General features: G+C 39.9%; 2 protein-coding genes across 11 annotated transcripts in view; both read right to left on the bottom strand.

Annotated features, from left to right (window-relative positions):
* yod1 (YOD1 deubiquitinase) overlaps positions 1–4,819 on the bottom strand; it is a 6,601-nt gene extending 1,782 nt beyond the window's left edge. Inside the window, exons 1-4 of one of the 6 annotated variants that reach the window (XM_086040412.1) lie at positions 4,752–4,809; positions 4,611–4,671; positions 3,004–3,212; positions 1–1,847 (exon numbers count right to left, since the gene is read on the bottom strand). The exon at positions 1–1,847 is cut by the window's left edge and continues 1,782 nt beyond it. In XM_086040412.1, coding sequence (XP_085896538.1) covers positions 1,156–1,847; positions 3,004–3,212; positions 4,611–4,618 — 909 coding nt within the window. In that variant the 5' untranslated portion in view covers positions 4,619–4,671; positions 4,752–4,809 and the 3' untranslated portion in view covers positions 1–1,155. Of the gene's footprint in view, positions 1,848–3,003; positions 3,217–4,610 lie in introns of all 6 variants that reach the window. The other 5 variants (XM_086040416.1, XM_086040415.1, XM_086040414.1 and 2 more) reach the window with 5 other exon arrangements.
* Positions 4,820–5,692: 873 nt separating this feature from the next.
* On the bottom strand, positions 5,693–23,296 carry pfkfb2b (6-phosphofructo-2-kinase/fructose-2,6-biphosphatase 2b). Of its 5 annotated transcripts, XM_086040407.1 has the most exons (16): positions 23,151–23,296; positions 22,877–22,962; positions 22,355–22,480; positions 18,662–18,758; positions 16,278–16,344; positions 16,092–16,166; positions 15,499–15,555; positions 15,277–15,401; positions 14,166–14,373; positions 12,699–12,845; positions 12,499–12,603; positions 11,649–11,778; positions 11,486–11,548; positions 10,415–10,479; positions 9,437–9,604; positions 5,693–7,295 (listed from the first exon to the last, which is right to left on the bottom strand). In XM_086040407.1, the coding sequence occupies exons 2-16, from the start codon at positions 22,935–22,937 to the stop codon at positions 7,230–7,232; spliced, it is 1,560 nt and encodes a 519-aa protein (XP_085896533.1). In that variant the 5' UTR covers positions 22,938–22,962; positions 23,151–23,296; the 3' UTR covers positions 5,693–7,229. The 5 variants fall into 5 exon arrangements, with proteins under 5 accessions (XP_085896533.1, XP_085896531.1, XP_085896534.1 ...); XM_086040405.1 differs by having other exon boundaries at positions 5,693–9,604; XM_086040408.1 differs by lacking the exon at positions 9,437–9,604.
* Between the last annotated feature and the right edge of the window lie 253 nt (positions 23,297–23,549).

Raw genomic sequence — 23,549 nt, 5'->3', positions numbered from 1 at the left:
GCCAATTAAAAGTAGAACACTGAGTGCTGTGGATGTCGGCGGACGACGTGAGGTAGACCAGTGATTCCCGACCACTGTGCCGCGGCAATTTCACTTACTTAGTTTGTAAATGATTTATTTAAAACAAATAATTTACCTTTGTTCATCTATGTGAGCGATGTATAGGGACAGACCCAACTATTAAATGCTCTTCTACTAGAGTGTACAATTAACCTGTCATCATCCTGTTGCCATTTATACAACAAAATAATCCAAAAGTAATGGACACTCCCCCTCCCTTACAGGTTTATAATTATCTTTCGATGTAACAAGATGGTGCCAAAGCACTACTTTTCTGTTAGACGGGGCTTTGGTGCCTTCTTGTGGCATCCTCATAGCGTTTCGGAAGAGCACAAAAATGTGAATAGGCGAGTATTTAATGGATAGCCCCTCCCCCCAAAAAAATCAGCAAATAGGCAAAACTGCGAACGTACAACAACAACTAATCAAATGTAAATCAAATTGACATCGCAATGTGATAGAACGCAATTTTCAAATTGCAAGGGCTGCGATTTTGCCTCTGCTTCATGCTTTGGTCGGTTGTCTTTACAGTCTAATTATTTTATTTATTGATTTATAAATAAGTTTAGTGTTTAAGTGCAGTTCACGTTAACATTTTGTTTTATGAAACATTCACATTTGGAATGATAAAAGCACAGACTTGTTTGCATTATTGTTTGTGATTTTTGTTTGTGCCACACTTGTTTGGTAGAATAATTGTCGTAGTAAACAAGCGCTTTAAAGACTGCAAGTCAAAGTGTTTTGTAAGTTAACTCGAACTGTAGTAGATTAATAAAGTGTTTTTCTTATTAATTCAAGGTATATTTACCATTTTAGAATATAAGACCAAAACATTTATGAATAATAAATCTTGACCTTGAAAAAAAAATCACGGCAAATGAAATCACAATTCCAATTTTTAGGAAAATCGCAATTAGATGATTTTCCAAAATCGTTCAGCCCCAATACATACTTGTTGCCATTTCTGTTTGGTGATGTGCCATGAGATTTGTCTTCTGTAGAATATGCGCCTTGGTTCAATAAAAGTCGGGAAACGCCGAGGTAGACGGCCACGTACGTGGAGGGGTAGCACACAAACGGAAGCGAGTAAAGGTTTCAGACTTCGCCAAAATTGGTGTGGCCCGTCTCCTTGGCGTGCTCGCGCGCCTCCCTCTGTCCCACCAGGCCCATCTGGCACACCATGCAGCGCAGCGCAAAGCGGTTGACGTCCGTGAACTGCCGCTTGCGGCGAGCCTCGTCGGCCAGCTCCAGGGCTTGCGCCAGGATGACGTCGTCGCCAGTGGAGAAGACGGTCTGGGGGGGCGAGCCGGGCGCCTCCCTCTGCAGCGGGTCGTAATGGATGCCGTCGTAGATGAGCAGCACGCGCTTTCGGTAGCCGGCGTCCTCCCCAAAGCGATCCACGCGCACCGTCTGCGTATCCACCACGCAAATCTCACACTGGTAGAACTTGGACATGATGGACACCTCGATGGCGCCGCCCCATGTGTCGTCGCGCCGGATCCAGGCGCAGTAGTCCTCGTTGCTCTTGCCCAGAACGGCCTCCGAGTACGCCGCCGGGTCACTGGACACGATCTGGGCGATGAGGCCGCGCATCTCGGGGGCGCACGCCGGGTCGTACACGCCGCCCTCCACCACGTAGTTGACGCTGGTGAACAGGCACGAGTTGTCGGCCGGCACCACGCGGCGAGCCAGCGCTGGCAAGGCGTTCAGGCGAGGCGTTTTGGTGACGACGGGATGGGCGGCCATCTTGGCCTTGTTTTCCTCCTCCTCCACGATGAGAGTGTCGCCTGTGGGGGGGGGGGGACCACATCACCTTACTACAGTGGAACAAGTCACATCACAATGACCATATTAAAATGTACTGCACATCATTGATCAAAATTGCATCTAAATGTTGGAAAAAGTTTTTTGGGAAATGATAAAAATGGGTGGGTGGTGTCAGGAAAAAAATCCGGCAATTGTGCCAGACAAATGATGCAAGTGAATTGCCGTTTCCTGATAGGCAAAAGCCGATAATAACTTCTTCTATTCAATTCAAAATGCGAAATTTAAACAAAATTGTTGAAAAAAATTTTTTTTTTAAATCACGTTTTCTTTAAAAGAAAATCTGACTTTTTTTCCCATGAAAAAAAGCCTTCTTTTTTTCTTCCAAAATAAAGGCTCAAAATAAAAAAGTTCGCATCACAAGTAATGAGTCACAATTAGCATTTTGCTTCCCATATGGACACACTAAAAAGCGGACATGGGAGTGACCCAACACGCTTTTACGTCACATACGCCAGGAAGCCAGAGGCATAAGCGAAGCTATTCGGTCGACGGTGCAGGAAGACGGCGAAGGTGTGGCAGCTTCCAGATTAAAATGCAAGGCAAGCACCGTCCTAAATAAAATAAAGAAATGCTCATGGAATACAAACCCAGTTGGGCTCTGAGGTCTGCAGACTCGGGTTAATTAGTGCAACCCAGGTTTCAAAGCAAACATGGTGAAGCAGCATTTAGCTATTATGCTGCATGCAAATGGAAAAGCTGCCAACACTAGTGAAGTCAAACCCGAGTGAAAATGCTTTTAAATCAAGATTATAAACTATGCTTTTACCTCCATAGCTATGTTCAAGGTCTTTTTAAACATTTTTAAAATCATGATTTTTTTCTTTAACAGTCTTGTTTTTGCACTGTTCATTCTTTCAGCAATTTTAATAAGCTACATTTTGTTTACTTTGATTTGAAATGTCTTTATTTTGTTGATAAATGCTTTTGAATGTGCTGTGACTTATGTGGCGCATATTGAGTTCCCTCGTGTATGAAATGCACTACAGAAAGCTGCTTTGCCTTGCCTACTGTCTTGGACGTCAGCGAGCATCACGCACGTTTGTCCGAAAGGCAATGTTTGATTCCCAAAACAAATTGACCAGCTGGTGTTCACTTGGCGTGACGCATGCTTCATACCAGACTTGATGGGGTAGTCCTTGAGGTGAGCGTCCCCGTTGCGCAGGTCCAGGCTGGAAGGCGGGTAGCCCACCATGATTTTCTGCACCTCACAGGGGATGCCGGTCAGCTCCTCCACTTTGCTTTTTAACTCTTGCACGCACGATTGGTGAGTCAACCCTTGCATCACGTGACTCCCGTTTTTGGTCTTACAGCGAAGACGCAACATCCTGCCTGACAGAAAGTCAAAAAGACAAAAATTGACAGAAAAAAAGACAACAGCAATAAAAACGATAAAAAAGTGAATAACGTTTATGAAGAATTTATATGACACACAAAGTTGTGACTTCTTTTAAAATCCTAAATATGACTTGAAATTATACATTTTTTTAAACATAAAAACATTTTTTTCTAAAACAATTCTCCCCCAAAAAATAAATACCGGTACATACATATATACACACACACACACACACACACACACACACACACCCACACACACACACACACACACACACACAAATGTATTGTTGTAATATACTATGTTATAGTGCAAAAAAAAAAGGTCTTCCTTTTTTTGTTACAGGTGCATACCACATTTTGATTGTGTAGATCAATTTACTACTTTTAAATTATACATACATACATACTTTTTTGATCAAGTTTAAATTAACACAGAATTAAAAACCAATACAAGTGTTTATTTTAGTTTTCTTTAGCACAGAGCATTTGCCCAATTTACTCCTCTGATTTCACTGCCTATACAAAATAGACTCTCTAATAGAACCCCCCTCAAAAATATATATTTTTTCCTCATATTAATATCAATTGTTTTAATACATACAGTACCTCCCACCCCCTGTAGAAAAGATAATAGTATGGCAGTATGCCAATTTTTCTTGGTTAAAAACACAACTTCTATTTTATTTTCCGGAAAAAAAAAAGTTTTTTTTTTTTTTTTAAAAACAGCCTTTTTCCCATTAACCCATTAAGGACTAAAGCGCCTGGCTCAACAGCTCCCCAAAACCTAAGTGGTCGTGTTTGGAATTATCCTTGAAAACCTTAAGTTTTCCCAGAAATTCAACACCTACAAAATCATTAATATCTCAGCCCCTGTAGCAGGCAGAAACATAATTCCAAAAGAATTTGAGAGTTTAGACATGTGGCTTTCACACAGACTCTTTCACTTTCACACAACTTTTTCTCTCAAAAATGTGCCAACACAAAAATATGCCTTTTCCTGACTAAAAAAACGCCCCCCCCCCCCGAAATCGAGATTTCACAGAACAAAAAGTTTAATCACTATATCGACAGATTGTTTTATCTACCTTAGAAAGTTGTGACACTATTGTTTACTAATCTGCAAAGCACGCGCGCACACACACACAAAATCGACCTGACAGCAACATTGCTTTGTTTTGTTTTGTTTTGCTGCTCTTTTGTTCAGACGCTTTACTGTAGCTTTAACATGTTAGCAAGCCAACTTGCATTTTAGGGGGCTCACGTACCTTGCGTTTACGCGTCAAATCAACTCGAATTACCATTATTATGATGATGATTATGAACCAAGGGTTGTGGTAGGTGCGGAATGTGTGTCGAGCGAAGCTATCCTAGGCTAGCATGCTAACCTGTCCATTAACTTAGCGTTCAGTGGACTCTCCGAGCGGCCATCTTCATCCTGTTCTCGTCCTCGACATGAGCAAGCACATTAAATGACATCCGCGACAACTTAATTGGTCGCTGTCTTTTTGTTTTTCTTGCTTTGTTACCTGTATTCGCCCGTTTCCAGAGCCTCGAACAATGCACACACAACCACGGGGCGGAGCGAAACGTCAAAAAAAAAACGTACATGTGACGTCATGACGTGGCCACTACCGTAAGTCCTCTAATAGCTCACAAACGGGGATTCTTACCGTGATATTTGGCAACACGTATGCGTATTTTAAATAACAAACCTCACACGTTTCGTCATGTAGTCAAAGTTAAATTAAATGTACAAAAATTATCATTATTATTATAATGAATAATAACAAGAAGGGGACCACCTTAAATGGCAGTAATAGCGCTTGTGGAAGCAATAGCCACGAATATAGATAAGAGTTTACCGTTGGGATTTTTATAGATCTAAAAAAAAAAAAAAAAGCATTTGACACTATAGCTCATAGTATATTACTTAAATAATTAGTATACAAATTAAATAATTAGATAGATATGGCATAAGAGGTGTAAAAAATGTATTTAGTTAAGATATCAGTATGTGCAATTCAACAACATAAAATCAAATCAACTGAAGATCACTCCTGGGGTTCCTCGGCAAATAAATTAGTTAATATTTTATTCAGACACATTGTCTCCTGTTTTGTTTTCAGTTTATGTATATTTCCAGCACTCTTAAAGTACACCATAAATAAAGATGAATTGGGTTTAGAAAAGATGTATGTCGAGAAAAAAATAAATAAAAAGTTTTATATTATCGAGATCAAAACATACATGTATATCAATACAAAATGTATTGAGACACAAGTCATATTATTAAGAGACTAAATGCAATCACAGGTATATCTTGTAAAATATGGACTGTGACCAAATCAAATGTTTTAATAATAACAATAAGACAAAAAAATATATCTTTAATTTGAACATGTGTAAAAAACAAAGAAAAACAAAATGGATGGATGGATAATAATAATATTCAACAAGCCAGTCAGTATTGCAATACAAGTCATTTAATTGCATTTTGAAATATGACCAAAAGATGCACAAATACAAGCAGGTTCGACAATACAAACCCAATTAAGAATAATCTAATACTATTTTCAAATCCAATCCTTTCTTTCAGCTAAAAAGGCACAAGTGTCGACATCCAACAGACCACCTTTCAAGATTATTCTTTCATTCAATGAAAAACCTGCATAAAATGGGCATAATATAAAGATAACTGATACTGATAACTGTATGGTAAAATGGGGAAACAATTAATACAATGTTTCTTTATGAAACAGCAAGCCCACCGTAAATAAATGCAGCAAAAAGATAAGAACCTCATTTTAAATGTAATGACTGTCTACAGGGGCATGGCCTAGTGAATGAAAGGTTGAAACTAGAGTCAGGTTGGCCAGTCAGTCTGCATGTGAGTGACTGGGCGTGAGTAGTGGCCAACAGCAGCTCCTCGTGATTTTTCTTTGAAATTTATTAATAAACAATAAATGGCTGAAAGTACACTGGCACTTGTGGCTCTCCTTGCCGACAAGCAAGGGCATTACAGTACTGTTTCACTTCACGCGAGCGGCGCATCTGAAACTCGCTCTCACCAAAATTTGCTTGAAACACACACACACCAAAAAAAAAAAAAGATAAGCAACGAAGTGATGGCTCATAATTTGAAAAAAGTTGGGGCCCTCGTAAGTCAAGATACCACTGCAGCTATATGCAGTACCGGTATATACAGTGTTGCCTTGAGATACGAGTTTAATTTGTTCTGTGACCAAACGGTTGTAGTCTGCCAAAAAAAAAAAAAAAAGAAATGTTTTTTAAACTAGAAAAATACTGTACTTCTTTGCCTTCTTTACCTGAATACTTGAGTATATTACTGTAAAACAAACTAATAATAAATAGAATGTAAACAAAAAAACAGTTTGTGAATCATGATTCATTCATTGTGCTGCTCCTTCTGGTGTGTGTGCCTTGGCCAAGAGGGGGCAATATAATACAGGCATATGGCGATACGTACATGGAAACAGACACAACTACTCATTAAGCTGCAATAATAATTGTCCTTTTTCACAGAGGATAAAGAATATATGCCTGTGAGTATTGTTAAAGTGTCTGCATGTCTTGCTGTACCGTTGGTGTTCAAATTGCACAAAGGGTTACAACATTGTGACATCAATGCTAACATCATTAACCTGTGTCTGGCATTATGCAGAAATTCAAGAAAATGTGTGGTTTCTTTAATTAAGAAAGTGATGGTTTGACAGAAAACATAAATTGGGCGTGCCAATAAATACTGTAGCTTAAAGTCTCTTTTTGAAGAACTGATCACTGTCTGCCAAACTGCTGCTTGTTGGGGAGTGAGTTGATTAAGTGAGCTGCAACCATCTAGTGCTCGCATCTTACAATTTTTTGCTGGTAAGTCAAAGCAAAAAAATGCCTAGCCACGGTTTGTATCTTGAAAAACTTGTAAGTTGTGCCACTTGTATGTCAAGGCACCACAGTACATATTTTGTGCAAGTACGTTTTATCTTCACTCAGAAGCGGACGCAACCGCTCGTTTCTTCAGGGTTGTCAAAGTCGATTCCTTCGCACAGGGAGCCCTGCAAAGCAAAACATTTGTAACTGAAGGTGCAAAGGTGATAGAGGCACGCTTGTAATGAGATGAGTCTAATAAAAGGATGAAGAAGATGACGAAAAATAAGGTTTGGCTATATGTCATCCAAAATACTAAAAAACAGCCACCTCCTATGTGAGGCTGTAAGGTTTCAAGACATAAAGAGAGAAAAGAAAGGCAGACATTAAAAAAAAAAAAAAGAACATGCTTTTTTTGTGAATGCAAATATTTTCAGATGAGTATAGAATCCTGCTGATTCTTGAACATACTATACTGTACATGCATACAAACACAAATATGGCATGTCACAAGCTTTATTTTCTTTATTTTGTGAGCAATGTGTGTTCTCTGTTTGCCCGCCAGAGGACAGTGTTCCCCTCACACCAGAAAAATGGTGTGGTCCCATTATCTTACGCCAAGTGTACTCAATGTCAATTGGCGGCCCTGGACAATATCTGGCCCATCAGCCGCCTCATTGTGGGCCCCGAACTGTTACAGCCCTTTCCAAGATGAGACGAGATAAGTTTCCAACCATTTCAGAGCATGAAATTCAACTGTTAAGCAGTGAGTCAATAAAGCTCAGCAAGGCAGTGCACCTCGCTGTTAGCCTCTCATGCCGTCCTAGCAACAAATGAAAGGGAGTTTGCTAATTTGGACGCCGGACTTGATTGATAAACTAGCTTAATGCTAGCTAGGACGAGGCTGGTACAACACAATGAGACTCGTTGACCAGGGAATGGTGTGGGATCCTGGAGATTAAAGTAAATTGCTTTAAACTAAAAAGGAAAACCTTTTCGTGGGTTGATGTGCCGGTGTCGGCTACACTCTAATACATTTGATTGAGGTAAGTCAACAGAGGTGGGCATTTTACTAAAATTTGCCAGTCCGTTTATTGCCATCAGTCTGCAGCCTGGATACCCTTCCGCCGTCCATCTATCCGCCTTTTTGTCAAGCCGGATCAAATAGTAATCGCCTATCAGCCGGTCCTTCTATCATTTTAAACGCGCTTAGTGAGTCGACCCACTACGGCCAATGTGTAATAGAAGCCTCACCGTGGCCCGACTAAATACATCCCCTTTTATACGACCCCTTAGCTGTACCCCTCCATTGCCGCAGGCTCCAATTTACCAATTCAATAAAATGAAATAAAAGTCCCGTTTGTTTTTAAATGCGCGTATAGTACCGTTTTATAAACTCTAGTATTGTGTTACGTATTGTGGTACTATACTGGTATCGGTATACCGTGCAACCTGTGAACCTAGCCTAAGAGTGTTGCATACCTCTCGGTCCCACAGGCGCAATGACATGTGCCCCATATTGTTTTTATTTCACCGATCAGTATGATGTGCGGTTGTGTCTGTTGTTTTTATTTGATATTTTTTCTTTATTTGGCGTGAGTCCGCTTGTGCGGTGCCTGCATGTGACGTGTACATTAAGTTCACAACGCCGTTTGGCTGTTGCCGACGAGGGACGGACTGGGACCACGTGGGTCAGATAAATATGCAGACAGGAACTTTGTGACGGTTAGGCGATGCCCAGCTATGCGAATGATGAAGATAAAGCGCTAACTAAGTGAATTCCATTTAAAATTTTGATGAAATTGGATTTTTTTTATTTGTTAAACTATGACATGTTTTTTTCGTAAAATTGCAAGTTGCAAACCGAGTCGAAGGTCATTCACTGACAACAAGATGAATGGCGAGTGGAGATTTGGGTTGAAGTCTTTCAAGTAATTTGAGTGTTTTACATTATGCCATCCCCATAGTGTTTATTAGTCCAATTTAAGCATATCAATCGCTAGCAAGGCTACTTCCCATTACCGGAAGTGGTGCACTTTGTCTTTCAGAATAAAAGCATAAACAGGAAGTGCTATGTTAACTGTGTAGACTTTGCTAACTTAACAGTGTAGTTCATGTATCACCTTTGTTAGAGCACTACAGTATTTGATTATTGTTATTATTTATCCTATGTTTGTGCACTTATGAATCTGTGTTTTGTTAATCTTTCTTTTCTGAGAAAACACACACAGTGAGAGATGTAGGGGGTTGGGATCGTTCTACATGTGACGATTGGGAAGGGACGGGGCTGGTTAACAACAGGACCGGCGGCGGAGGCAACACTACTGACTTGGCTCGACCGTCCCGCTGGCATCAAAGCCGACGGCGTGGGTGCGAGAGGCAGCCAGGGCTGGTTGCCCGCGCTGTACAGCCGGGGACGCTTGACCTGGTCGTGACTGGACAAGGGTGTGTAACTATTCCGCCGGAGTAAGAGGGCTGAGTCCTTGGGGGTTTGACCCTGGTAGGTGTGGGGAAAAAGAAAATGTATAGCGGGGAGGAGGCAGGGGATGCACAGCTAGGACACCTCACTGGACACACTTCAAATTTATAGAAAGAAGGAAGGATGGAGGGTAACAGAATCAGGATGCAACCGAAGCAATCGATGGTATAATCATCCATTCCAAGCCAAGCGAGGCAGCATGGCCAGCCATAAACTCGCATTAAAGCTAATCATCACCTCAACAAAATGAAAATTTCACAATGAGGAAGGAAAGGAAGCAAAAGAAGTACACTAGCAAAAGTCATTAGACTTTAGAATAGACATGGAGACGTAGTCATTATGGGGCGGCCCTTGGTTTACAATAGCATTATTACAGAGGCAACGTAATCGAAATTTATACAGTATATAATTTGGAATGTGCTATAACCTACACTAACCCTGTTGTGAAGTCATAAATAGAGTAGTTATTCGAATGGACCATTTGTAAGCCACGACTATAAATCAATCCAGTGTTACTTTGATTAGCTCAAAACTCGTCGGGAACCCCCTGTAATGTAGATTACGGATGGGAATAAAAACATTAATTAAAGAAATTCCTGCTGAGGTTGGGTTCACAAACCTGTTGTCTAGGTCAGTGTTTCCCAACCTTTATTGAGGCAAGTAACACATTGATTTTACATTACAAAAATCTCATGGCACAGCAAAAAAATATCACAAAAAGTATCACTACAGAACTAATGATGCTCTTGCCTCAATTATCTCACAAAATGAACTTACTTTGTGCTAACACTGGTTCTGTTTAAATGAACACAAAACTGATATACTCACAAGCGGTCTGTCGCGATGCGTGTTCACTGCCTCCACATTGAGATAAAACATTTCCACTTTACAGCCTGGAGGGGAGAGGGAGAGAGGGGGAGGAGAGAGAGAGAGATAAACACACACATGCACTTTATACAGTAACCCCTGCAATATAGTGAAAAAAAATGAGAAACTGACCCCTACTAAAAATCGATCTAAAATTAGTTTCACTTTTAATACAGCATACAAAAAACTATAATCCAAAACACTTAAAAGGACAATGTGTAGAAGTCAGTGCCATCTAGTGGTCAACTAATAGAATGCAACGACCTAAGATTGAAGCGCGTGCATTTTGAAGCACAAATACTACGGTGCCTGCGAGACCACATATTGCAAGCCTACCAACAGTTTTTTCAGCAGAGGTGCTACTAAAAATGTCATCACAAACGACTTCTGCCGCCGTCTCTGTGTGACCTATATCTCTGCTGCTGTTACGATGAAAATTTCCCCACTGTGGGATCAATAAAGGCCTTCTTATTCTTCTTATTCTAGTATTCCCTCAAATCATGTGCATTGCATTTGTTACACATGCAGTAGTCATGTACTACGTTCGCTCAGTTGGTCTCCTTTGAGTATCCATAGCACAAAGATGGCAGCGAAATATCATTTCAAATTAATTAACAATAAATAAAAAAAAATGAATTGCTCACAGATGGTTTAAGTTGGAAAAATGCACCAAAGTGTGCATATACATGCTGCAAAGACTCTCCGTATCTTGCAATAACAACCCAGGCTAAACCTGGCTCCTCCCCGACATACCACATATAAGACATATAAGATATTAGTCTCTGTCTGGATTTAACATTTCAGCTTACTTCTTTGACACCAATTGTTACTTTCCTGTTGGCCAGGGATTTAGCGCCATCTTGTGGCATCTTAGAATGGGTATACAGAAAGCACCAAACAGAAAGTAGGTGAGTTTTTCAGAAGAAAAAAAAAATGAGGGAAAAAAGGTGACTTTGTGTGTAACAACGCACAAATCAACTGGGGTTGACTGTCACCTAAATATAATACAAAGTAATAAAAGATTATTTCTACCATAGGCTACTGGGGTGAGTTTGAGGACTGTGTGGAGCGGACATTTCATGTAGGGCAGATCTTCTGTGGCGGAAAGAAAACAAGGAGTTAATTAGTGTCACAGTCGGCATGTGGCGCCGGCGCCGCATAAATCAAAGTGTCAAGTGCCTCGGACTGCACACACCTGCACTTTTGTCCAGGAAGTAGGCCAGCAGACAGCGCATGACTGCCTGGTGGCAGATCACCAGCACATTGCCTTGTCTCTCCAGCTCCATGATGACCGGCTCCAGACGCTGGACAAGGTCCTGGTACGACTGCAGGGGCATGCAAGGTCACCTCTAGGGGTTTATTCGGATCACACATGCAGAGAGCTCATCTTGTGTCTCCCAAAAAAAAAATAATAATTCATAACAAATCTGACTGCCATGTCATGACATGTATACATGCTTTAATATTATTGAAATTAATATAAGGTAAAGATAAAGAACCCTATATGCCTCATTTTAAAGAACATGTACTTGAACCCTCCATGCTGTTAGTATGCACAAAATAATATATTATGAATGTAATATATAAAAGCTAGTGCTGCAAACATAGAAAGTGGAGGCAAAAAGCATACAGTACTTCTTAAGGCAAATATTTGTGAGAATGAAATCCATTTCATTCTTAAAAAATAAGTCAGTTTTCTAATCCTTTTTTTTTTAGAACAAATCCAATTTTTATTTTTTTAAGTCACATATACGTATTGTTGAAACAAACCCAACCCATTTTATTTAAGGTTATTTTTTGTTCTAAATGGATCATCTTTTTTAGTCAGTTATTTGTAAAAGAATCCATTTTTTCCAGAGCAAACTCAGTTTTTAAAGTTGTTTTTCTTTGTTTCGCAAAACAAAGATGAAAAAGCACTTGAAGAAATGTTTCCCCAAACATTTTGTGGTCCACCTTCAATCTTTTAAGTTTCGGATGTTTGAACGATCCATGGTTAGGAACTTAAGATGTTTTATATTTCAGGCGTGGTGGGCGTATTCAGTCACCTCCCCGCCTGGGTAGCGATAGTGATATTTGTCCTGGTCCCTCAACGCAAACTCTTCTGGAAATGCTCTGTTGATCATCTCGTAGGTCATCTCCTCGCACACGCCCTGGAAAAAAAAACAAAAAACACAAAATACCTTTTGAATAGAGTTCTCAATTTGGGTCCTATTGGAGTTGTGAGAAACGTGGTCGCGTCGCTAACCGCGTCGATTTCGTTGAGTATCTTCCACTGTTCGTAGGGGACGGCCAGCTCCTCCGCCGTCTGTATGCTGCGCCTCAGCTGGCTCGTCCACACCTTCAAGTCGGACAGATCATGTTCCTCGATGAACTTGCGCAGGGCACGGGCAAACTAGAAAAAAAAAGGTGGGGGGGTGAGTTGTAAGGATATCAGACAGCTTTAAAACAGATGTGACCTTATGACATGTTTATGTACTGTATGTCATATCAAGACAGGTCTCTCACTTGTACTTGCTTTATATACAGTAAGTGAGCAACTGTCGGCCAATGGCAAATTGTAATTTTGATATCATGATGACAAGGGACTGAGCGAGTTCGTTGTGAATAGAATTTGCGTCTACTCTTAGAATGTGTGTGTGTATGTGTGTGTTGGGGGGATAAGCATGTGACCAAAAACACAAGTATTTTCACTCATGGAGGCAGCACTTCATACACAACACTGTGTGTATTGGGCAATTATCTCAAATCATCTTTCCCCATTGAAATGAATTGAAATGCCATAAATCCGTTCCAGCCTCCCGCCAACCCTCCCCCAAAAAATTTACATTTTCGCAATGTGGTTTATAATAGCAACAATAACACTCTATACGATTGCACTTTATACTTTGTAAAAACAGAGTAATGATGAATAATAATCATAATAATAATAACAATGATAATAATAATAATAATAATAATAATAATAATAATAATACAGTACATTGCATTTGTAATGCACTTTTCATTTAGCCAAAGTGCTACAGAGAATGCTAAAAATCAGGGCAAACACCACAACAATTAAATCCGAGAAAATAAAATGGTATTAAAAAGAGTTAAAAGTTAATAGCCTGAGGGAACAAAAAAGTCTTTGGGGGCCTTTTTAAAAGAGTCCAGAGGCTGAGGATTCCTTAGATATTCAGAGAGGGTGTTTCAGATGCGGGGGGCTGTTGGGTTAAAGGCTCAATCTCCCATGGTTCTGAGATTTGTTCGGGGCTGGCGAAAGAGGTTGGTGACACGAGACCGCAGGTGCTGGGATTGCCATGGATGTAGAGGTGGGTGAGGAGTGCAATTTTGTAGTGAATTCTTGAGGTTATGGGGAGCCAGTGGAGATTTTGAAGAATTTGCCACATATTTTGTTTTAGTAAAGTATTAGTCATTCTTTGCAGAGGATAAACAATGTGACTGTGGGTATTGTTATATTATATTTCTCTCTCTGTTTTATACTTAGTTTGAAATATGAACTTCAACTCAAAAACAGCTTGAAGCCTCTTTTGTGAAGAATTGTTCAGTGTGCGTGTGCCAAATCGCTGCTTGTTGTGATGTGAGTTGAGTTCACTCCACCATAAACAGCTTGTATCTAAATATAGTATGTACTAACGTAATGTAAACTATTGTTAGGTCATTAACATAAACAGATTATAAAGCAGAATGGCGGGTCTGCGAGGTTGCTTACCTGTTTCCCACGGGGAGAAAGTTCTGAATCCCCTCCGATGCGGCCCTCGACGTTGTGGTCGCTCTCACCATGGCGACACAGGTAGATGGAGTGAGAGTGCACGTGGATGTTCATAAGGTAGTAGACGATCTTGCTCTGGATGTAGTCCTGTACCCGGTTCACCAAGAAACGGCGGCCCACATTCATCACTTTAATGAAAGACAGGTCCCTGCGAAGAGGGTGGCTCAGTGTCAGCCTCTAGTGGCTATTTGCTGAATTGAAAAACAATTCAACTTTTTATAGGGCAGGGCAACTTATTTGGTACCATGGATTGTAAAATCGAGCCCACATTTCTCACCATAAAGGAAAACAATGTGTTTTCCTGCTCTCAAAAGTAAAAAAATAAAAAATAAATAACACTATTAAAGAATATTTTTGACAAGGACTTCAATTGACTTTATAGTGCAAGGAATCATAGTCAGTGGTGAAAATGTGCAACACACGGCTTAAAACTAAGCAAATGATACAATGTGACTTGCAAACAATGAATTAAGTCAAACATGAACAAACTAATAAATCAATTAATGAATAAAAATGAAAAACAATTTTAAAAAATGACATAAAATCAAAATTAAATATACTGGAAAATAATTCCTTATTTTTTGAAAAAGTAAGAAAGATAATATAAAATAAATAAGCAATAAATAATCAAAAGACCATACAAATGATCAGTAATATTAGTATTATTTAATATTTAAATGTACTAAACTTAAAAAAAAAAAAAAAAACACCCTTAAAATCCATGAATCCATTTTATATACTGATTAACCCTGTGGATACTCCTAAAATAAATAAAAATCCAATCCAATAAGAAATAAAGTAATTTTAAAATAACAATAGGTAGGTTTTTAAAAAAGGTATAACATATTTATAAAAGAAATAAATTCAAAGTTTAAAATAAAATTTAAAATTGTTGCTTTTCAAAAAGGTAATTTAAAAAATGCAATTAAACAACAATCCAAACAATTGGATACATCAATGAATAAATAAATACATGTATAAATTAACTATAAAGAAATAAAAGCCTTTGAATGCTGTGCAGTCATTCAGGTGTCTTTTCCGTAAATCTTACTTGTCATAATCATCAGGATCCAACGGTTGGTAAGTCACTTTGTAGCACTCGATCCGTTTCAGGAAGTCATCCATGACCCGCTCCCGGTGCCTCTCGGGATAGTCCGGACTGGACACCTTGACTTCCTGTTTGGAGGAATTTGTCGGCATGTGAGCGCGCAGCTTATTGCATAACATCACAGCTCCAGAGTGTGAATACAAATAGAAGTTTTCAGACGCCTACCATGATATTTGCAGCAATGACCTCCGGGTCGTCACACACCGACTCCACAAAGAACACCTGTTGGCAAAAGGCCAGACCACCAGCATGACTCCCAGTGAGGAGTTACAGGGACACAGTGTACAGTGCAGAAACAAATAGTTTGCGCATCATGAAGATGGGCATTGTGCTGCGCTTTCTGGTGTGTGAGCCTTGACCATCAGGGGGGAGTATAAATACTGACAGACAATACAACATATAGATTTTGATGATGAAATATGGAAGAAGATACTAAGCTGCAAAAATATTGGTCATGTTTCCAAGAGGATAAAGTATATATGCTTGTGAATATGGTTGAATGCTTTGCTGTGTGTGTCCAAATATAAGTTGTTTAAAGGTTTATAATCGCCATTACATTGATGCTAGTTTCATTAGCCCATACATGGTGTTTTGCCTTGTCAGTTAGCACTAAGCTAGTGGACTGTCGTAAGACAGTTAATGTGGTTCGATTAAACACACTATACACATTTTTTTTCAATGTTAAAATTGTCAGAAACCTGGAACAGCGAGTTTGGGTTCGGGTCACCAATGTAGTTTATTGGTCGTTCAAAACACACCTTGAATGCGTTTTCCTTCACAAACGCTTGAATGAGGTCTCGACGCTCTCTTGTCGTGTTGGTCGCGTCAAAAACCTGATGACAAAAACTCTTACAAGTCAGGTGAGGATTCGTGTTGAGCCACATGTGCTTTTGATGAGGGACAACAATGAAACAGAATGACAGTATGATGGAGAAAGGACTCACAGCAATTTGACCGCCCTCGTCCGTCAGATACACCTTCACGTCTTGCAGGGCTACAAGCGCACACTGCCTGACAGACAGACAAAAGGAAAGGTCTGAAACAACACCTTCTATACATCCAAAGTCGAGTGCTCCCGATTTGATCACGTGATTGGCCACAAGCTTTTGCGCTTGTCCACAGCTCAATGTGGCAAAAGAGCCACGCAGTGAGATGTTGGAATCATTTTGCTTACAAGGCTGACAGTAAGTGCAAGCTGAAAGATACAAGAAACTATAAGTCTGGAAAGCCACAGAAACCACAGGAGTTCACAGTACGGACAAACAACTTGCTGGCTGATCAGCTTCCTCAGAATTCATTGAGTGACAAGCGAGCAAACTTAACTTGAATTGCAATTGGAGGTCTAACAAGTGTGAAGTGCGACAAGAAAACTTGTGCCCTGTTGGTTGCATTTGACAAGGCATTCGATCAATAGTGTTGTTTGTAGATGAGACTGAGCATCCAACAATGCAGCTGCATTGCGTACATTTAAGAAAGTCTGCATATTTACCAAACCGGTACCACGTCACACGCAGCTGCCGCACTCCTGACACACAGCCAAATAAAGACAAAACAGTGTTGTATACCTTTCGGTCCCATTGCCGCAATAACATGTGCCCCATAATGTTTTTATGCGCGTGTCAGTTGTTTTTGTTTGATATTTTTTTTCTTTTGTTTGGGGACGTGTCTACTCGTGCAATGCCTGCGTATGACGTGAAGATTACGTTCTCGGCGCAGATTGGCTTTTGCCGCCGAGCGATGGATTGGGACCACGTGGGTAGGGGTGGGCGATATATCATCATCATCGTCAACGTTGCTTTCACAATGTGCAATTTTACATTATCGAGTATTTACGTATACTGTTTTGAAGAGAAAAGACGAACGGGTCCATTGATGGCTGCAATGAAGGAGGAAGTGATGAAATCCTCATTCGATGAATCAGCGTGCATAGACGGCAAAGGAGGAGAAAGTGATAAACCTTCATTCTGAGATTCAGCGGGCAGAATTCAGTCACGTGACTCTGAGATAGCAGCCGAGGAAACACAAAATTGTTTTAAATATGGAAGAATGTCCCGTCTCAGGAACGTAATTAAATAGCAAGTCCACGCCTGGAAATGAGGGTTGACAAGACTTACGCCGGTCAGAATAACATTGTTAGATGTGCCAAAACGGTCGCCCTGAAGAGCAATTCACCTACAAATCTGTTCCACCGCGCACCGCATGGAATACGAGGAAAAATTTGACTCCACAAGCACGCTAAAGAAAAGCTAAGAAAACATTCGCCAAAGTTTAGCAAACAAACACACTTACCATTGTCAAAGCAAGTACCGTAAACGTTGGAAAAACATACCTAACAACAGCAGCAGCATAACATTACTTTACTTTTTTTATAATCAATTGGCACCCAAATTTATGTGGACATCTCTACTAATGCCCACTTCAACATATCAAAAGGATTAACCTCTCCGTGAGTGATTTATGAGAATGAGAAAATGTGGAAGCCAACAGAGCTACATAGATTTAGACGAGCGCACACTGCTTCTTTGCTTAAAAAAAACAAAAAAAAAAACATTGCTTCTTTGCTTTAAAAAAAAAAAAAAAAAAAAAAAAAAACTGCTTCTTTGCTGATCACGGTTAGGACGGGTGACACATTAAACACCAGTCAGGATATTTACAGGATATTTACAGAGACTGAAGTGGGAATTAGTAGACGTGCACATGGATGAGGAATGGCCCCAGTTTTTCGACTTACAACGCGCCGTTCAACTTGGAAGGTAACAACCGAAATGGCACGTTCCAATGCGGCCACACTCGGCTGTGCAGTCAGCCTCGCTGGAACTTTTTGTTCGCTGTTCGATGAGGGCTTTCGTCGTGAAGAACACTTTTATACTTTCACAGGTTTAAGTGGACAAGAGTAGTAATGTGCATTTGCATTTTGGTGGTGCTCACTCACAGTTTTAGACAACAGAACTGACAAAGCGAGCAATATTACCAAGCATGCCTTCCTTGCGTGACGTACACCGCTGAGACCGAAAACATAACATAAGCCACGCCCAATAGGGGGCGGGGAAATTTGTTGTAAATCTAATCACAAAAAAGACCTTAAATCACTACAGAGTCTTTTGGGGGGGACACTTTGGCACTGATGTCATTTTTACATGCAAACCTATTATATAAGTGCCAATGTTAAGCTGCTCCCAGTGTCCCTTTAAGGCCGCAAGTGACAGCTGCAGCTTTTGCTTTCATATTTGGGTCATGATTTAGCACGGGGAAAGCCATTCAGCGTCTGACATGATTTTGTAACAGCACTCACACACACATGGTTCTGGCGTTTGGGCGGAGTACTTACTTCCTGATCTTCATGGCCTCCTCGTTGTCATGGCGGAAGAAGTCATAGGATTTGTAGGCTCGGACGGCCTCCCGGCGGTAGACACCCAAATTAAACACTGCGGCAATACGCCAGAAGTGACATTGACAACGGTTAGAGGCCTCCAGGACTAAATTTAAAACCATCACAATTAAACAAGTCCTATTTTTAATCTCATATCACACGGAAACATTGAGAGTGTTATGCATACACAAACACTTAACAACCTTTAGTTTAGAGACTGATGTGTCAGGAATCAGGATGCATACAATTTACCAACATCAGATTCAAATACTGAAAATAATTAACTTTATCCAAGTCAAAAAATAAATATGCATATCATTTAGAACTTAAACAATAATTTGAATTACAGAAAAAAATGTCAAAGCAAAATCTCCCGGTTATCAATTTCCACATGGACTAATGTGTAGACTCTTGTGTAGAAATTAATTGGAGAGATGGTGGCGAGCCAGGTGGATAGTGTGTAAAAAACAGAACGTTCAAAGTCTGGAATCGTTTCACACTTTTAAAAAAATGAAGGTGAAGTGCATTGTGTTTACTGCAAAGCAGCAATAACAAACATACCATAACAGCATATCTACGATCAGGAACACAAGCTATCGATATTAGCTAAATGAAGACAGCCACCCACTGCTAGTTAGAACATACTGTATTGCCTCCAGAAGAATAGTCAGGACTGCCGGTGCACTTTCAATTAGGGCTGTGCAATTAATCTAAATTCAATTACGATTTTGATTATTACACTCCACGATTACAAAATTGGCATAATCGTAAAAAAACGATTATTAATACTAATTTTGAGTTGTTTTGAGGCATGCGCACCAAGGTTATTATCGTGAACGAAAACGAACGAAATAACGAAAACTAAAATTTAAAAAACATTTTCGTTTACGAAATAAAATAAAAATGAAAAATGTTTTTTGGAAAACGATAACTAACTAAAACGACATTGTCTGCTCACAAGACAAGCTAAAACGAACGATAATCGTAGCGAAAAGACCATTCGTTTTCGTCTTTGTAATCTTTTGTGATCATTTAAAATGTAAAACACGGCGCTGCCGGTTTTACGACAGTTGTAAAGCCGTACTGCACCTCAACGTTTGAAGTGACGTAACGCGTTTACAAATCTGATGGGTATAAAACAAAACTAAAACATTATAATGGCGAAAGTTGGGAGAAAACGACAGAACCCCATTTGGGATTATTTTGATGATGATTGTGTCTCGGACAAAGGCAAAGGCATTGTCATGGAGGGAAAAAACCTCTCTCTCTCGCTCTCTCTCTCTGTCACTCTCTCTCGAATCCAGCCGTGCCTTGGTTTTGCCCTATTCAAAAACCAATAAACCTAAATATACGTACTAATATGTACTTTAGATAGCTAAACGGTGCTACAGTGCTGAAGATGTCCTCAGCTTCCTCCAGGGCAATTCGATTGACATAAGGGGTTGATGTCTGCAAATGATGACGTGTTAGATAAGGATTGGACCCCAAATGACAAAGAAAGCTCCAATAGTCGCAATGATGAAGATGGAATGTCTGACCAGAGGCTTGAAGAGGAAGAAGAGGGTCCAACATCATCACAGATAACAAAAAGGCATGGAAGTAGCCAAGTGAAGAGTAAAGAGAGGAGGAGAAAGACACATACAGCTGCCCAGTTTGACAAAAAAGGTGATCAGATGGGCATAGAAGAAGGGGGTCCAACAGTGACACAAGCCAATAGAAAAAATGAATGTCAGAGCCTATTGGGAAATGGAAACCCATTACCCCAAAGTTGCTGATGTGATGTCCCGAGATCGATTTGAGAAATTGGTGACATTGTTGCATTTCCAAGATAACCTCAGTGTGTCTGAAGATGCAAAGAAGGATACATTATGGAAAGTGAGGCCATGGCTGGAAAAACTGCGAGAACAATGTCTTCATGTACCTCCTGAAGAACATCATGCAGTTGATGAAATCATGGTTCCATTCAAAGGAAGATCTCGTCTGAAAGTTTACATGCCAGCAAAGCCTCATAAACGGGGCTTCAAAATGCGGGGTCGTGCAGGACAAAGTGGTTTCATGTATGACTTTGATGTTCGTCAAGGTTACTATTGTTCAATAGTAACTAACAATAAAAAAAACTAAAGTAGCAGTTTGACATAAGAGGCCAAAGTTCTTGTTGAAGAGTCCAAACTTCTTCCACGCTTACTACGTTTACAACAAAACAAAATCCTTACTGTTAAAGGTAGTAGTTTGCAAAAATAGGCTGATGTTTTTGATATATAATTTATACACTAGAATGGCACGTAATGCCCGTGGTATCATTTACGACACAAATGGAAAAACATATATACATATATTTAAATTTATTTTATTTTTTTTAATTTACTTAAAGAGCCAAATAAAAGTTTCAGATTAAAAAAATCACAATTTTCTATCCAACAAAACATGAAGTCAGCACATTCAAAGATGAGCTGTTACGGCCACAACTGACACCGAGACACTCACGCACATGGCAAACGCTTAGCCAGTTAACAGCCAGCCATTAAACTGAGCTCACAACAGCCAACTCTCCAGTTTCATTCACTGATACCCACGTCGCTCACAGTCCAGGCCCCACCATTTAAAGCCACACACACATTTAGTCATAAACATTATAGTGTAGGAAGTGAGAATGATGACCCCAAGAGTACAACAATCATATCTGTATCTCACATGCACATTTTGTTGATTTTTATCTGATGATGCAATTAATCAGTGGCATGATCAAGAGAATAATCAATTGTAAAAATATTCAAATTAAATTATTGTTGAAAACTTAATTTAACTCAGAAAATGTAACTCATACAGAGTGAAATATTTCATGATTTAAATTTTCACAATTTGAATTACTAGAACTTACAGTCAATAAAAATCCAAAATTCACCATTTCAACAAATTTGAATATCACAGAAGAAACAAACAATATGTATATTTTTTTAAAATGGAGTATGAATTGTTCTTATGAAAGGTATTTTCCTATGTTCAATGTTCAATGATGATGTATAAAATATAAGTTTTTTTAATTGAAAATTAGACCAAATTGGAAGTCACCAAGAGTCACTGAAATTAATCTTTTAAGGGGAAATCAACCCAAAAACATTTTTCTCAAGAATATGCTCCGAGCAGGCCCACTAGTTGAAACATGGCATTCTGATTAATATTGAGTTTGCGGAACATGAGTTAAGCAGCAAAATCCACCCCTTTTTAACCATTACATGGGGCGGCCATTTTGTCACTTCTGTCGACTGAAAATGGCATCACAACTGCTCTGGGCTCAGGTAACCTCCAATTACGGCTCAGTTTCAGAAAACAGGTCAGCCGTTTGTGATGTCATTCTCAGTCGACAGAAGGGTAACAAAATGGCCGCCCCCAGAGATGGCTAAAAACGTGTGGATTAACTCTTATTCCACAAACGCGATATTTATCAGAATGCCTTGTTTCAACTAGTGGGCTTTTATAGAACAAATTCTTGAAAAAAAAATGTGGGGGTTGAATTCCGCTTTATGACAATTAGTGGGTTTAAATGTTTGAAGAACAATGGAATTCTACCAGTGTCAGTCCAAGTTTGATTGCCTCCCTGTTAGGCTACATGTGCATACATCGTACATATCAGAAACCACCACTGTGTTCTACCTTTGGTAGGGACGCCAATCCAGTTGAGATAGCGCGTGAGCTTCTTGGACACGTAGGTCTTCCCTCGGGCGGGCAAACCAATCATCACGATCACGGTGGGGGAATTTGTCATGTAGGACGCCCACGCTGCACACGAGAGAGGAACAATGTGAAATTACATTGTACGCCACTGAGGCGAAATCAGTTATTGATCCCTGTGGAAAATATGAAACACATAATATAATAGTAAAAATAGGTCCAGTATTTTTTAAGCAACCATCACAAATTATATAATATCAAGCATATCTTCGCGAAGATCTTATCTTTTAATGCAATGTGTTTACCCTGTATTATTATGATACCAGTTTGCAGCCAAAGCTCCACATTGGGTAAAAAAAAAATTACAAACAGCTCTCCAACCACACACACAAAATAAGACATTGTTAAATTAGTAACTCAAAATAACAATTGTGATTACTCTCCCCCCTCCCCCCACCGAAATACAATTTCTTTACAAGAAGGTATACCAACGAACTGACTTACAGCATTTCTTCTCTTTCATCCTCTCGTCTGCTTTCTTGGTGTGGGGGCGCCGGTTCGACATGACATGGGCGATTCAGGAATCGCTCCTGCACACAAAAATCACAAAATGCTGCGTTATATATCACTGTTGCTGTGGCAAACGAGACAGAACGGTTCGTTACAAGAGAAACGGTTCTGTTGCCACATCATCGACCCGACCACGAGGCGGGAAACTTGACAACATGCAGCATTTGCCAATGTCATCAGATGGACAACGGAATCGTTTTCTTCATACCTCGTAAATTGAACGTCCGGAACCGGAACCGATCGTTGACGTTGGGTGAACGCAGGTCTCGGTCGCACCGTCCTTGGGTACCAAGCGAGCCAGCCCGGCTGGTGCCCTTCCAAGCCCACTGACGGAGGTGTGTACCTACGTCACACTGACTCCCCCAACAGTACCGTAAAGCTGCTAATAGACGAGGCCCACATTTATCCAACGGGATTCTCGCGTGACGAGGTTTGAGATTACCAACGTCCAGATCGAGGCATTAACATATAATAACGCTGCACTTAAATACAGGAAAATGAAACTGGTCTTTACTAATGATTCAATTAAAATGTATTATTTGATGGAAAAAAAAAAACCTAAATAAAAGTTTTAAACCAAACAGTTCAGAAATATTATATGTAATGT

This window comes from Filicampus tigris, chromosome 9 (genome assembly GCF_054856515.1).
Source record: "Filicampus tigris isolate MCC_2025a chromosome 9, RoL_Ftig_1.0, whole genome shotgun sequence".
NCBI lineage: Eukaryota > Metazoa > Chordata > Actinopteri > Syngnathiformes > Syngnathidae > Filicampus > Filicampus tigris.
The sequence above is the reverse complement of the archived record's forward strand: the minus strand, read 5'-3'. Positions and strand labels throughout refer to the sequence as shown.

Bases quoted from the DNA above. Each gene is read 5' to 3' on its own strand.
- pfkfb2b (XM_086040405.1), bottom strand. From the start codon at position 22,937: ATGTCGAACCGGCGCCCCCACACCAAGAAAGCAGACGAGAGGATGAAA. The intron at 18,759-22,354 runs GTAGAACACAGT...GTATTGCCGCAG, and splicing joins GATTGGCGTCCCTACCAAAG to TGTTTAATTTGGGTGTCTAC. The intron at 9,605-10,414 runs GTGAGTATATCA...CACACCTACCAG, and splicing joins CGCATCGCGACAGACCGCTT to GGTCAAACCCCCAAGGACTC.